The 17,235-nt window shown below is 41.7% G+C and overlaps 1 protein-coding gene across 1 annotated transcript in view; it reads right to left on the bottom strand.

The window, feature by feature from the left end:
- Positions 1-17,235, bottom strand: part of LOC108798104 (proline dehydrogenase 1, mitochondrial-like) — a gene marked incomplete at its 5' end in the record, with an annotated part of 92,367 nt that overhangs the window by 44,915 nt on the left and 30,217 nt on the right. The window contains one exon of the mRNA XM_018569820.1: positions 3,622-3,703. Within this exon, the coding sequence (XP_018425322.1) occupies positions 3,622-3,703 (82 nt within the window). The remainder of the gene's footprint in view (positions 1-3,621; positions 3,704-17,235) is intronic.

Raw genomic sequence — 17,235 nt, 5'->3', positions numbered from 1 at the left:
CCCCCCCCCCCGTCCACCCCCCCCCCCCCATCAATGAGAGGGGCTTTTCAACCGACAGTGCCACTCCTCTACAGCCCCGTTCACATTGAGCGATTTATCGCGCGGTAATTCCCGCAATATCGCGGCTATTTATGGGACAAAGGTTCCTGCTGTCGCGGGTCGTGCGTCGCTACAGCAGGACCCTTTCCATTCTTTGCAATGCAAGCATTTGCGCGCGATATCGCGCAAAATGCAAATCACACGACAAATGCGCAATTTGCAAATCGCGCAGTGTGAATGGGGCCTACTTCTTGCTTTAACACTGCATGGACACACCAGCATCTTTCATGCCACGTTAAAGCCTTTAATCATTGCAGAGCTGCAGGTGATACAATATGGATTTATTTAATAGGCAGCCACTTGCTTACCGACTGCTTGTCAGTCTATTAAATAGATCCTATTAAATCTCTATCACCTCCGTGGTGAAATCTTTAACGCTGCATGTAAAAGATGCTGATGTTTCCATGCAGCATTAAAGCTAGGAGTAGAGCAGGGGTCACAATTCACTTAGGGGCCATTGGACAAAAATGTTCTCCCATGGGGGCAGCTTGCCAAATTTCATACTTCAAAATAAAATGTTACTATATACAATACCAGTGTTCATGTCAACGTGTGTTTATAATATCAGTATATGTGTTTGTGATGGTTTCTTTGTATGCATATCACAAACAGAATCCTGTATTCGGTCTGACGTGTAATTAGGCCCGCCCCTGCGTGTTTCGTCGTCTTGACGTCTTCAGGGGGTTATGCAGGCCCCCCGTTTCGTCGTCTTCAGGGGGTTATGCAGGTCCTGCATAACCCCCTGAAGACGTCAAGACGATGAAATGCATAGGGGCGGGCCTAATTACACGTCAGACCGAATACAGGATTCTGTTTGTGAACTGTTTTTACTGGCCGAACAATTTGGATGTTCGTGCTTTTCGTTTTTACGTTTTTATTTAATAGGCAGCCACTTGCTTACCGACTGCTTGTCAGTCTATTAAATAGATCCTATTAAATCTCTATCACCTCCGTGGTGAAATCTTTAACGCTGCATGTAAAAGATGCTGATGTTTCCATGCAGCATTAAAGCTAGGAGTAGAGCAGGGGTCACAATTCACTTAGGGGCCATTGGACAAAAATGTTCTCCCATGGGGGCAGCTTGCCAAATTTCATACTTCAAAATAAAATGTTACTATATACAATACCAGTGTTCATGTCAACGTGTGTTTATAATATCAGTATATGTGTTTGTGATGGTTTCTTTGTATGCATATCACAAACAGAATCCTGTATTCGGTCTGACGTGTAATTAGGCCCGCCCCTGCGTGTTTCGTCGTCTTGACGTCTTCAGGGGGTTATGCAGGCCCCCCGTTTCGTCGTCTTCAGGGGGTTATGCAGGTCCTGCATAACCCCCTGAAGACGTCAAGACGATGAAATGCATAGGGGCGGGCCTAATTACACGTCAGACCGAATACAGGATTCTGTTTGTGAACTGTTTTTACTGGCCGAACAATTTGGATGTTCGTGCTTTTCATTTTTACGTAATTTTAAATAAAGCCCCTTTGTTGGAAAATACTATGCAATGAAAGGCTCCTTTTTTCCATGAACGTGGAGACACATCACCCGCGGACCACAGACCGTAGCGAGACGTTGGATGGATGCTGCGGCTTTGAGAGCTTTCGTTTGAGTACTTCCGGCTGCTTACCACAGCCACTACCTCACGGTGAGTGCACCCTTTGAGGAGATACGTGCGGAACTTTCTTCACTATATTTTTTATCGACACATCCCACTAACTAACATTATTTTTCACGCTGGTTTGTCACCAATACTCAACTGCTTCACAGACCCTGTGGGATTAATGATCCAGGGAAACGGTGTTTTTTAAGAAAGAATTTAAATGGCACAAAATTCATTAATTGTTGGATGTTTTTGATTTGTTTAATACATATATATATATATTTTTTGATTGTATTTTTTGATTGTATTTTATATTCATTGATGATATATTGATTCAAATTTGTATATTTAATTTGGTTCACGATTAACTCAGTTTATTGTGACATTGACACGTTTATTGATTGTTGTGGGCGCTGCATAATTTAAATTTTATATTTTTTTGTGTGCTCATAGCCCCCGATTAGAAAATTAATTCTGAACAAAAAACTATTTTCCAAGAGTGAGAACAGGAGCCATTATTTCACAAGTAGTATATAGACAAATCATGCAATGGCCTATCTAAACAGTAAACGGACACCTGCTGGGAAAATTTAAAGGATTATAGAGTGGGAGTGACTAGCAATCAAATGGGCATTGTAAGCATTATGGTATTATCCTGTAGGTAGTTGTTTTTGACTCATAACAAACCATTCTCTCCTCATGTGGATGGTACAGCCCAAAAGAGCGACATCCAAATGGTTCACAGTCTTGCAAAATATTTCACAATAGTTGCATGCCATGCTGGTGGACAGCAAGGGAACTACAACCAAGTTGTCCTCTGTTGGACTCACTGCCTGGCACCAACCGGTATAATTTCCACAGGTCAAGACTGTGGCACTTTCTGGGGTAAGAAGTTTTGGCAACTGGATGGGGCGAGCAATATGTGCTTAGTTAGAGGGAGTTATCTCAGACTCTGATATAGACTAGTGGAGCTAGCAGACAGTGTGTAGCCACATTTGTGTTGTGCTTCATAATACCAGCTATGTTAACCCTTGTTACTGTAGAATAAGGCCCCATTCACATGTAGCGACATACCTTTGCAGCGGCCAGGATAGCGCGACTTTCGGGGCGACGTTCCAGCGACGGTAGCGCGACCTTCTCCGTCGGGCTCCATAGAAAAAAAAGCAAAATACGCAGAAAAAAGGGTCCTGTAGAAGCGACTTGCGACCGTGATGAGCGACATGGAGCTAAGACATGGAGCTATTGACTATCATTAGCCGGCGACTTCTCGCGATATCGCACGGCAAAAATGCGCAAAGTCGCTACATGTAAATGGGGTCGCTACATGTAAATGGGGCCTAAGAGTGACAAACTCCCAAACTGACTGCGGGTTTCTGTCCTCAAAGTTTTATGAGAAAGTTTGCCCAGACTTTTATGCAGAGATCTGCAATTCTTGCTGATACAATTTGATGCCAATCTCGCTCATATATCAAACTCTTTACCTAATTTTTAGCAATAGTGTACAGTCCACTGTGTGCCATCCTGAAATATTTAACATCAGTGCGTAACCTGTCCAGAACATCAGGATGACTGACAGCACCGTAAACAAAAATCAGAGAAGCTCCTGTTGTATGTGAGCTGAGCTTCTGCTCAGTTAAGTTGCGCTAAGAATGAGCATCCTCTCCTTTAATTGTTACCTGCGACTTTATAAGCACTATTTTTTTCTCGCAGAAAGCTAGCTTTTTCTGATGTTGAATTAGGTTAAATGTATGACCAATTCACATGCAAAGCGTGCTTATGGAAGTTCTGCAAGGACAAAAGGACTTGGTTTTGAATATCCAGGGTTTGCTAAAGGGTTAATTCTGCTCAACTTTTTTTAAATTTCCCCCACTGATGCCTACGCATCCACATTTAAAATACATTAAATAAAATGAATAAAGTACCTGCACATTTGGCACCAAAAGAAGTTTGGAGAGCTTGGTCCTGCTGTCAATCAAACTGTTCCAGTCCAGCAAATCCACGGTTCTAAACAATGACAGATCAGTTAGCTTACACAGTATAGCAACGGGCTTTAAAGAAAGTATGTAAAATACATTTATGCCTGTCAAAATATTTAATGCGTATCAAAAGAATTGCCATGCTGTCAGTTTAAAAGAACATCCATGTGCAGAAAGCTTGTGACATTAGAAATGTTAACCCTAAAGGAGTTTGTTTCCAAACTATTTTATTGTCCTGCCTAGGCTGAAGCCATAGTTGGTAAATTCACTCAACTAAAGTAGTATAAATATAAAATAAGATTTTTGTACTTACCGTAAAATCTATTGAGTTCATTAGGAGGTCAAGGGAATTCTAACATACTTGGGTTATACTACTGTCTGTCTACAGGAGGCTTGAACACTGGCAAATCGTCAAAAGTGCAAAAGATTTTACAGTAAGAACAAGAATCTTATTTTTCTTTATCATCCATTAGGGGCCCCGAAATTCAGGAATTCTGTAACAGTCAGGAAACAATAGACCAACAATAAGATTGGTTAAAAAACAACATGTTCAGGGTTTCCTAATCTCAAAACAGATCCCTAAGGGAACATTGGAAAACAGGTGCACAAAATAAGGAGTAGCCACAAACTAAAGAGTAGTATTATTCAGGGTGTTTCTAGCCCACAGAGTGAAAGGGAGGTCATCACATTGCGGATAAAGTGTAAAAGGTCTTTGCAGATGCAGGAGCTCTAAAAGTCCCAAGGCTTACAGCAGCAGGCGGATCCTCCAAATGCAGGAGATAGGCACTGCATTAATGAGGTTTAAAACAACACCTTCTAAATCAAGTGCAGCAGAGTGGTTATGTAGGGACAAGCTCAAGAAGCGTCATGGACGTCTTAAATAGTCACCAAAGAATAAAAATCTGTGTTGTGTGTTAAGGCTCCTGAATTAATTAAAAATAAAAATCAAGCAAAAACTACATTAGACTTCATTTCAGCACAGCTGAGGAAAAGTGTCCAAACTTCTAGGACACTAACAAAAAAAAAACTGAAGCATGAAAGTTAGAGGCAGGGATGTAGGGCCTTCATAAAAGTTATTTCTTTTTGCCAGTGTTCAAACCTCCTGAAGGCGGCAGTACAGCCCAACAGTTTCAGAATTTTGATAGCCCTTCATGAACCAAAAAAAGCCATATTTATTTAAAATTTTATCAGTATATTTTTTGCATTTGATTTCAACTTTCTGGCCAGTGTAAGGCAGGGGTGCCCATTAGGTCAATCAAGATCCACCAGTTGTTTGCACAGCTAACATTGGTAGATCGCAGGTCTGCTCCCTACTGCTTGCTAGTGAAACGCTGCAGACGTGAACGGCGATCCGTCCCTCCCCTCCTGGAGCGTCCGACACATTCACCCCGCCCCTCCTGGAGCATCCAGCACCTGGGCCAGCCCCTTCTCTTCCGAAGCATCCCCCCCTTCCCCTCCAGAAGCGTTAGACACTTCGGCCTGCCCCTCGCCAACTGAAGCATCTAACACATTCAGGCCGCAATTCCCAGCTTACAGCACACATACAGCCCGCTCCTGCCTGTCTGAAGACTGTTGGGACACAGCAGCACTAGCGCAGGTGAAGAACCGGATGAGGAGATAGCAGATAGTTACTGCTGGTAAGTGCTGCACATAGAAGGCAGGGGCGAGATGGTCTGAGAAGCTGAACACAGAGAAAATGGCTGAGAGGCCCCAAGGAGCTGCACACAGAGGAATTGAGAGTGAAATGGTTTGTGGATCTGTATACAGAAAGAGGCGAGAGGCTGCAGGAGGAGTTGCTCATAGAGAGAACAGGTGGGGTTGGGTTTGTTACTGGAGGACATGATCTGTGTCTGCTGGAGGGTGGATCTCACTGGCCATGCATGCTCTCCACAGATACATTCACCACTGTTGGCAAAATCCCCCCCCACCCCCCCAAACAAGAAGCTGCCATGCTGCTTTAAATGATTAGGTTAATTCAATAGGAAGATACATGCATAAGTCCCGGTAAGCATTTTAATGGGTTTGTTTTTAAAATACTGGTGTGCTTTTTCTTGGTAGATCTCCTTGAGCGTGTCATTTTAAAAATAGATGTTAAACACAAAAAATTGTGGGCACCCATAGTGTAAGGCATATAAACTGAGCATTGTCGGGGATGTAATGAGTTTCTTTTCTGAAGTGTTTAGCATAAATAGCAAGGCTCAGTGTTGAAATATAAAATGTAAGAGTTCTCTGTTCTAGGGTCAGGTATTATTGAGTAGATTAGTTATGTCTACAAGCAACTTTCCCATGTACCATGAACACATTGAAGTGTATGAAAAATATGATAAGGACTTTGGCTTTGCTTATTTGCATACTCAATGCAGGACAGTGAAGTATTGAAGCTACCAAAGTCAGTATAACAGCCAGGCAACAAATATTTTCTGAATAAAGTCAACAATGGCAGTGCCCATATTTCCAGCTTGTTTCAAAGAATAGAACCAGAAAAATTAAGGGGCATTTTGAGTGAAAGATGTGATGGGAGTCAAAAGGTTGTGCGCCATTGTTTTGCATACAAAGACTGGAATCCTGACCCTTTTAGCCTAACTTGGGATGTCACCGACACCAAATTAAATACAAAAAGTTTGACACTTTTGTTGGATGCATTTTTGTTCTGGGTCAACTACTAAGTCAGTAGTAAAATAAGAAAAAAAAAAAAAAAAGAAGAAGAAGAAGAGCATCAGCAACAGCCACTCCCCTATTTCTATCCGGTGGCCTCTTAGCAGAGGTAGGTAGAACACACTATCTTCTCAAAGTTATTGAAGAATTCTAGCTCTGACTCAGTGGGGGGCATTGTTAGACCTCTGAAGAGAGACCACTGCTACCACACAGAGAACAGGCCTTCCCAGCAGCATGCTGGCAGGAGACAGGCTTTTTACTACATTTGCTGTAGCTGCTTTCTAAATAAAATAAACAGTGGGGCTTTGAACCTTTTGTTTTGATGTTTTTACCCAACTTAAAAACTGAAATTGGGTTTAAATTAATATGAAGATTATTTCCCCAAAAAACAGTCAACTTAAAATTACATTTAAGAACATACCCTTTTTTTGAGATGCACTGAAACAGCAGATCGCACCACCCTGAACGGCAAAAGTCACAGTAGTGTAAACAGTCCCTAAGATGTATTTCTTCCCCCAGCCTGTAACTGCACCATGAAGGAGCAGTAGCACATTGAGGAGGTCATCCTTGTGCCGATTTCTCCCATAAGCAACATTCTGTGAAAGGCTGGAACTGGCCAACGTAATAGAATGTTGACTGGCTCAGAATGCTGCCTTTCCTTCTCCCTTAGGTTATCTACTCAGTAGATATTCAAAGCATAACTAGAATTAAATTATGCTTTTAACATCATTTTTTTGCCTACAGTTCTGTAAAATTATTGTTACAATTTCAGAAATTCACAGTGCAACTTCAACTTATTTTTAATGAAGGTTTACAGGTCTAGAAAACCTGAATTGACAAAATGTAGTTTGTTTCCCCCTTTTAAAATAACAAAAAAAGTACAAGGCTCCTTTTAGTCTAATTTATTGCAGTCCTTCTACCAGTCCTGTTGACTACAACAGAAACAGATGTTATAACATATGTTAGATAAATATCATGCCAACTCATCTGCAGTTCTAAACCTGTAAAGCTACAGCGCAACTAAAAAGCTATTTGTTCTTCTTAGTTCAATACACAAAAGCCAGCCCAAAAAAATAAAAAAACACAAGCAGAATACAAAATCAATCCTAAATCATAATTTTTCACTTTCAATTTAACCCATAAATCACAAAAATCAATCAACCCCAAACCTTAACCCTTAACAAAACTTGCAAAAACAAATATTCAAAAACTGTGGCACTAAACGTCAGCATTAACAAACCTGTACCAAGATGTCTAACCTGAAGGACTATAAAAAGTAGAGCTTTCATAATCGATTAGTTGGCCGATAGTTTTGATTAAATCGGTTAAAGAAAAAAAAGCATTAAACATCTTTTATTTAAAATGAAATATACAACTTGAGTGTTACAGAGTATACTTCAGAATAAAACTGCATGCACATTTTTTACAATCGTGTTGCAGTACCGTGTATTCCAGTGCGGGCGATCACACTGCAGGCGGGAGGCGCTTTTGGGATGCCATTGAAATGAATGGCACCACAAGACACATCCTGCAGCAGAATTTGTCAGGTTGAAACCAAAAAATGCTTTCCGAAACCTTTTTTGATATATTTTTTAAAATGATATGCATTATATTAGACATTTAAAATAATTTCATGGATTTAAAATATGAATAGTAAAACGCCAATAAAATAACCCAAAACTTTTAAGATAAATAAAAGCCTAGTCATCAGTTTAGAGTTAGCTATATCTATTGGCCGGAAAGTTATTGCTCTCACTCTGGCGCATGCAGAGATACCCGACATGTGTAGCACAATCGTCGTTTTCATACGTAGGTGCACCCAACTTGTGTTTCCTTTCGTATGCGCAAGTTTGCAGGGGTCGGGGGACTTTAAATTTTTTGGGGGGTATTTTTTTTTTAATTTAACTTGATTTTTTACCTTCATTGCTATCGCATGGGGGGGGCTCACAAGCCCCATATGTGATAGCACATTGGAGGTGACAGGTTCTCTCTAAAGGTAACATTAGGGTGTCTATTAGACCCCTAGTGTCACCTTTCCACTTCACTGGGGAATGGCAGCTGAATGTAAATACAGCATGCAGTGGCTGGGAGCAATAGCCAGCCTCCTATTGGCCATTTCAATTTGCAATAGCCAATAGCAAGCTGGCTTTTGCACCTGCCTGCTGTCAATCAGCAGAGGAGGGACTTGAAGGAGAAAGTTCTCCCTCAGGTCCTCCTCTGCTGATTGACAGCAGGCAGTGGGGGCAATAGCCAACCTGCTATTGGCTATTGCAATTTAAAATATCCAATAGGGGGCTGGCTATTTCTTCCAGCCGCTGGATAAGAAGCATGATGCCGGCTTTATACCACCGACAGAAGAGGGGGAGCGGGGCAGCAAAGGAGGATAGCGGGCACGGTAGCAGAGGAGTAACGGGGCACGGCAGCAAGGGGAATGCAGAGGTACAGCAGTCTCTACTCGCCGCTGGGTGCCAGCTGCAGCGCTCTGATTGTAGGAGACACAGACTGCAGCATGCAGCTGCTCCCAGCGAGGAGGAGAAAGCTGGAGCAGTGCGACAGCCGCAGCAACTAATCGAAAATCAACAAATCAATTATGAGAATTGTTGGCAATGATTATCATTATCGGTCATCGATTAAATTGATTAGTTGCTACAGTCCCAGTAGAAAGGCTTACTTCATATATGACCAAGCACCATAATGAAATGGCAGGAACCCAAGTAATTTTTTTAAAGAGACCCAGTCACCAGACCATTCATTTCAACAACAATCTTCTCGTACCATTATACAGTATGTGCATTTAAGATATTTTAGACATGCTGTTTACATGTAAAAGCCTCCCTTGAATAGACATTCAAAAGCTTGAGACTGCAGCTTGGCGCCATCATCGTGGATGTGAGGTCAGCATACTCAGACCAGTCACCTAAGTGAAGCTCTATAGCAGGGACCAATAAAAGGCGGACTTAGTGATGGACCACAATCGCGCTGGGTTATGTCTAGCTGGCAGATAGAGGACGTGCTAGCCTAGAAGACTATTTGAGGCTGGCGCATATATTGACAACCAGCATGTCATAACCCAGTGCAGGTTCACTGCATCCTCTGCAGTCAATGGTAGGACTGCATTGTCATAACAAGCAATTACATCATGTACCCCCTTCTCTACAGTCATTGGTTGCTAGGACGACCATCGTCCTAACAAGCTCTTTAACCCATTCGTGACGGGAGACGTACAGTGTACGTCTTGTCACTTTGTGCCTATATGACTGGCCACGTACACTGTACGTGACGAGTTATATCAGGCTTTGTAATGCCGGTATTTGCTGATTCTCAGCATTTAACAGTCATTCATTAATGTCTCAGTATTGAGGCATTAATTAATGAAATAATTAAGCTTTTTGTAAAAGCTTCTTCCTTTCATTAATGAAAGAATGAAGCCGTTACATGCAAATAGAGGACCGCAATTTGCGATCCCGTATTTGACAGCTCAAAATAGCAGAGAGGCAGCAGTGACTCACCTCACCTCTCTGCTATTTGTTTTGACAGCTCGATGTTTGGATACATTTCACTGAAAGGATACAATGTATCTTTTGAGTGAAATGTATCATTTCTGATCGTCTAGGCACGATCAAAGAGCTTTTAGTGAGATCTGAATCTGACTAAAGTCAGGATCAGTCTCTAAGGTTATTATTAGCTGTTCCTAAGTTTGGATCAGCCTAATAGCCAAAAATAAAATAAAAAAGTTAATTTATCAAGCTGTCATAGTGATTGCTTGATATAAACTGACAAGAAAAAAAAAAGTTTTTTTATTTTATTTTTATTTTTTTTACAAAGTGTAAAAAAATTAAAATAAAGTGTAAAACAAAATTAGGAAAATATAAATTATATATAAATATATTTTTTATACTATAATTAATATAAAAAAATTCTAAAAAAAAAAAAAAATAATCAAAACTTGTGAAAAAAGTGTTTTCTTGTTTTTTTCCTCATTTTTTTTATTTTATTCAAACTAAGTGAGGGGTTAGGTACACATATGTGATATAATTATATAGCCCTATCTGTCCTCTAAAAAACAATATATAATATGTGTGGGTACATTTAGTAAGAAAGTATATTACTGCTGTGGAAGAATCACACAGCAAAAATGTAAAAAATGTGTCAGTCATTTATGAACAGAACCTGAAAACTAGCTCAGTCATGAAGGGGTTAAAGCAAAATTTTTACCACTTCCCGCGGGTTCACGCAATTGTACGTCATCCGCTGGAAGTTGTTACAGCAAGAACATGGCTGCTGCAGCCATGTTCTTGGAACCTTTTTAAACAGCAGACAATTGCTGTTTAAATACAAGCAATCCGGCGTCCGTACAGGCGCTGTGTCCCCCTCCCGCCTCCGCTTCCCGTGCTCATCTATCGTGTGAGCCCAGGTTTTTATGCTGCTTCAAATGCCAATCACAGCACATGCTGCTCCTTGTTGTTTTGAAGTTTTCACGAGAATCAACTGGTCCCTTGAGCAGTGTGGGTCTCCACAAACGCAGCAAGCCAAGCCACTCTCCTGCTTCCTGTTACTCCTTTCTCCCTCCAAGCTAGTAGATGGACAGCTTGTGGACACGGATCTTTCACTCAACAGGAAGTTTGGGGAAGAAGAGCTGAGTGAGTTGGAGCGAGCAGTTTGGAAACATGATGACTAAATGTTTGGGGAAAATGTAACAAAATACTTTGCAGGGTGATGTATATTTGTTTGATCTGGATTAATTATTGAAAATACATTTCAGTTTAATACTCCTAAGGTCTAATGTTTGGATGTTAAGGGTTACAACCTACATACAACTATTTTGCATTGAAGTTAATTTGTTTCATTTGAACAAAGAGACTATACTAAAGTCTCATTGGAAAAACACTAACACAGGAGGGGCCCAAAAAAAATGTATACACTCAACAGTTCTCCCTTTTTTAACCCCTTCTGGCTCTACAAGTTTAAACAGAGTCCCGGCGGCAAAAGTCACCGGGAGTCTGTTTAAACAGCCCCGTCAGTCATGAAGGGGTTAAAACCCGTATTGAATTATGGCAGCAACGTGTAGTATTATGTTTCCTCTAAAAATATCAGTAGTCGCACCATTGTTGATATCATCATGTGACCGTCAGGAGAGAGTCAAAAAAATGGGGTACACTTGACTTTTGAGCAACGCAAGACCATTTTGAAGTGGTATTGTAAATGTTAAAATGTGTGTGAAGTTCAATTACAATGGCCACGCGAGTTTGGAACAGAACCACCTACACGACTAACAATTGCATGGATTCGTGATCAGCTCGAAACCGATGGCACTGTGTGTGATGTGCACAAGCAAAGATCTGGGAGGCGTCGGACAGCAACAAGTCCTGCTTTTTTGGATACGGTGTTGCAACAGTTTACACGCTCACCGCAAAGGTCTGCCAAACAATGTGCATGTAAGACAGGAATTGGCAGATCAAGCATACAAAATTTTCTGAAGAGAGCAGATATTTTACATCCCGAGACTGTTACACGACATGATTGAAGATGACCCTGATCGGAGAATGGAGTACCGTGAGTGGTTTCAACAAACCGACCATTCGTGCGCTTTATATGGATGAGCAATTTTACTTCCAGCAAGATGGCGCACCACCTTACTACCACCGAGACGCAAGAGCCTATCTTGATGACATTCTGCCAGGATGTTGGATAGGACGCAGAGGTGCTGTTGAATTCCCCCCACGTTCCCCGGTCTTAACGCCCCTCAATTTATGTGGGCAACACTAAAGAATGTGGTATACCGTAGAAAACCACCTACGCTGGCTGCACTACGGGAAGAGATTGAAATATCATGCAGAGCAATCCCCGTGGAGACTCTAGTCAAATGTTATTCATGCAGTAGTGCGTCAGAATCAAAAGTGTCTGGATGCTAATGGTGACCACTTGTAGCACATAATGTAATTCCATAATTCAATCATGACTTACAGCTGTCCTTTGATTTTTCTATAAATCTAGTAATAAAATTTTTATGCATATATTTTTCATGTTGAAGTGTGTATACATTTTTTTGGGCCCCTCTGTATAAATCGGCATAGTAGTGCTAGCCTGCTTTAAGATGCCAAATTATTTCAGTTCCCCATTGTCTGCATCCATCTTTCTTTTGGCAGTCCAGCTACACTGATTGAGACAAGTGAACTGCAAGTCTCCGAGTTCTTGGAGTCTTTCTAGACACAACTATTTATAAAATCTTTTGCAATCACTTTGCTTTCAGAAAGACAGACTGTTAATACCTATAGAGAACCACTAGAAAAATCCACTTTATTCAAACAACCATTTTCCATTTGAAAGTTTTCTCAAGCACCTAATGTCTAATATTATAACAATCTGACAACAAAGCAAGCAAGGCAAAGCACTGTGCACTATTCAGAGCAGCTGCTGAACAAATGTAAGCAATGTTTTGAGAAGGCAGTCTATTTGCCACGAATGTTGACTAATTCAATTGGTTTTGAAAGGGGTTCTTTAGGTTTACTTACTTATGACCCATAACAGTATTACTAACCATGGTTCAACAATTTTCACAAATTAAAATTGTTTTGTTTTTAGACTTGCAGGAACATTTTGACACTCCGCACAATAAAATTTAATCCACGCTATGCTCTCAAATAACACTTGAATTATCCATTGCCTTTTGGTACATAGACCATTATTATTATTTTTTCAATTGTTGTTTAGTAGGGTCCAACACTTCCTGACCTCATGTACACTAGCACACCAGGCCTATCTGCATTTTTTCATCTAAACACCAGCAGGTTCACATTCATTGTTTTGATAAAACAGTCTATCCATCTCATCCTCTGGTTTCCGCTTTTATCCCTCAAATCGGTCATAACCAGGGTTTTGGCTAGGGAATTTGTATTTGCCTTACACAGCCTAAAATGGTCTTTAGCCTAGGCATTGGTCCTCATAGTGAGCAGTTGGTGATTAATTCTGTTAAGTGTTGACTGACGAATCTGCTATAGTACAACATTACAAACCCTTACAAATAGAAGGAAAAAAAAAGGTAATCTCTGAAAGAATTAGCTAAAATTTCCAATCATGCCCATGATCCTGTTATTTGTCAGAAATAGTAAGTGAACCCTTGGATATAATAGCTGGTTGAACCTCCTTTCGCAGCAATGGCTTCAGGCAAGATCTTTCGGTAGCTCTGGATCAGACCTAAACAAAGTTTAGGAGGAATTCTTTTTACCATTCCTCTTTACAAAACTGCTTCAGCTCAGACACATTTGAAGGACTCTGGTGTGCACTGCTCCTCTTGAGGTCATTCCACGGCATCTCTATGGGGTTAAGGTTTGGGCTCCGACGGGCCCACTCCAAAAGGCGCATTTTATTTTTCTGTAGCCAGTCTGTGGTGGATTTACTTTGATGCTTAGGGTCATTGTCCTGCTGCATTACCCAACTTCTACTAAGCTTCAGCTGGCAGACAAGCCACCCTGACATCATCCTGTGGGATATTTTGGTAAACTTCGGAATCCATTTCTCCTCAATGATGGCAAGTGAGCAAAGCAACACCAAACCATGATGTTCCTTCCACCAAATTTCACCGTTGGGATGATATTTTCATGTTGGTAAGCTGTGCCCTTTTTGTGCCATAAATAGTGTTGAGTATTCTTCCCGAACAATTCAAACTTTTGTTTCTTCAGCCTACAAAACATTTTCCCAGTAACGTTACAGTTTGACAAGGTGCTCTTTCACAAACTTCAGGAGCTCAGCAATATTTTTTTTTTGTAGAGCAGCAGCTTCCTGTGTGGTGTTATGCCATGGACACCCTGCCTGTTCAAAGACTTGCGTATGGTGGACTCATAAAAAGGGATGTTTGCCAGTTCCACTGATGTCTTCAAACCTTTAGCTGTTACTCATATGTTCTGCTTTACCTCACTGAGGATTCTGCGTTGCGCCTTGGGAGTCATCTTGGCTGGGCGCCTACTTCTAGGAAGGGTAGCCTCAGTACTAAACTGTCTCCATTTTATAGACAATTTGTCTGTCACCTTATGGATGCCTAAACACAGAGATTACTTTGTATCTCTTTCAAGCCTTTTGCAGATCAACAACTCTCGATTGTATGTCTTCAGAGAGCTCCTTTTTGCGAGGCATGGTTCACATCAGTTGATGCTCACCCAAATTAAAACTGTGCAGGTTAGGTTCATTGTACATTCACTAGACACTTCATTTGAACATTTACCAGGCTGTAACAATTTACCAATTGTTACATATTTTACCAAATTTGATCTAATACCAAATACAATGTTAGAGCAGCTAATGTACATTGGGCAAATGTTCATAAACAACAATTTTACAGGTATTTATGTAGGGCCAACAATTTACGCAGCACTTTACATAGTTGCACATTCACATCAGTCCCTACTCTCAAGGAGCTTACAATCTAAGGTCCCCATCTCACATACATACAGGGCCAACTTAGAGAAGAGCCAATTAACCTACCAGCATGTCTTTGGAGGGTGGGAGGAAACCGGAGTACGCGGATGAAACCCACGCAAGCACAGGCAAACATGCAAACTCTTGCAGATAGTGACCTGGCCGGGATTCGAACCAGGGACTCCCAGTGTTGCAAGGCAGAAGCGCTACGCCACTGTGCTGCCCAATTGCCCAAAGCACATTTCACTGCTGTATGGTTGAATTTCATATCTAAAGCCACTACATCATCATGGCAGTCAAATAACTAGCATCTTGAGATGGAATGACAACATACAGATCTCAGCAAAGTTTTCTTTAAAGCAATAAAATGTCTTGGTGATTTCTACTCTTGCTGGAATTAAAAACAAAAAAGATAAGATACATCAAATACTTGTACTTTAAAAAAAAATAATACAAGGGAATTGCTGCTTCTTCTTAATGAACTCTGTAGGAATGCCACAGTACACATTTATATGAGCATATCAGGAATAGTTATCAGATCTAGCTCACTAGGGTTCATATAAGTCATATATATGGATTTTGCCATTACAACACTAAAATCAATAAAACAACCAATAAAATTCCAAAATGCATTCGGCAGCACACCAATGCCTTAATATTGAACGTATCAAATTCACTGGAAGACAACAATGAATTAAATTATCCAAATGGAGTGAACACTATGTAACTATAAATAAAAAAGACATTTAACCCCTTCATGACTGACGACATACAGTGTACGTCGCCAGCATCGGGCTGTTTAAACAGACTCTGTTTAACTACCTCAAGGCCAGCCGGTGTATACACGGCCTGCCGGGAGCTTCTTGGATGTAACTGGGCGTGTATACACGTCCTGTTACATCCGCTCGTTCGGGCGCGCGCGAGAGGGAAATCCCGGTATTTGAAAAGAGGCAGCGATGCCCGTTAATATACATGTCAAAGTACTGCAGCGCTGAACACTGAAAAATGGCCTGGCCAGGAAGGGGGTCTAAACACCTGGTCTTCAAGCGGTTAAACTTGTAAAGCTGACTGTCTGCCAATGCCACCAGGGACGTCCTTCGCCGCGTCCACTTTTTCACCATCAAGGAGGAAATTATGCGGCGGGCGTGGGCCATGGTGCCTATGGAGTTTGACGGTGCTCAGGTGAATGTGATGCCGGACCTGTCCCGACATACCCTTCGGATGCGCCAGGTCATGCCACCCCCTGCTGGACGTAAACCGCTCCACAGACGCCACATACCGTTGGGGACGCCCGTTCCATCTACTGGTCATCAGAGGGGAATCCATCTTTGCACTGCACTCACCGGACCAACTGCCAGCGCTGTTTGAATTCCTGGGCGTGGAGGCCATTCCCCACCCTTCCTGGCTGGACTTCTCTGAGCGCCCTGCCCCGGCACCTCGGATGTCTTGGCAAGCCCGTTCGTACAGGGGGCGCCAACGCTCATCTGCTAGATCCCCCCAGAGACCGGCACCAACGCGTCCTGAAGCCTGAGACTTCCATCATACGTGGCCCACATGCATGAGACCTGACCAGTGTTATATCCTTTTTACGTTCTCAGTTAGATATGGTCTGATTTGATATAATGTCTCCTCAAAGGTATAATGCTTTCTCTGCTCTATCTTACTGCGACTCTACACAACTCGGAGGAGCGATTCTGCTCTACATGGGGAGCCTGGCTCTACTTCAGGTACTCCGACTCCTACATGCAGGTCATGTCGGACCAGGCAGTGGGCCATGTGGTGTGACCCCTGGGGGGACCTGACTTCCACCTACATACAATACTTATATTATATTTGTTTTGCATTGGAGCCATTAAAGCATTGCAACCGCAATCAGTGGATCGTGGGTGCTATGCTCTGGCTCCTGCATATTCTCCCTCCCATTCCTGTTCATACAGAGGAAGTATCAATGGACTACAAGTGCAGTGGCCTCACAGTTTTAAGTTTCTCCTTTCACAGATCCTATTAAACAATCCTGTCGATTTGACCTTGTTTCATGTTGCACCATGAATATGGGTATAAAATTCAAACATGGTATAAGAGGTAAACGTTATTGGATTTAAGCCGAAATGTTTTTAAGCCATTTCAAATACCCAGGGCTTGAAAAATCCGCTCGTCCGCTCATCTGTGACGAGAGGACGGCGGAGCCCGACGAGCAGCTTCCCGATCTGCTTGTATGGATGTCTCCATAAAGAGGACCGGTCATGTAAATTGGCTATCACATCGGGGGCTTCTTAGCCCCCCCCTCCCCCCATGTATAGCCCCCCCCCATGTAATAGCAATAAAGTTGCGTGTCAAAAAAAAAAAAAAGTATTAAAAAAATGTAATACAAAAATGAAAGACTGATTAAAATAAATAAAGAAGCATAACATTTATTTTTTTAAACATTTTTTTTAAGTCCGCGCCCCCCACATACACACGCATATATGTGTCAGGTGCGCCTACGTGCCGCAC

The sequence above is a fragment of the Nanorana parkeri genome, unplaced genomic scaffold (genome assembly GCF_000935625.1).
Source record: "Nanorana parkeri isolate BGI_ZX_2015 unplaced genomic scaffold, ASM93562v1 scaffold1404, whole genome shotgun sequence".
Classification (NCBI taxonomy): domain Eukaryota; kingdom Metazoa; phylum Chordata; class Amphibia; order Anura; family Dicroglossidae; genus Nanorana; species Nanorana parkeri.
This window is presented reverse-complemented; position numbering and strand designations above follow the sequence as displayed.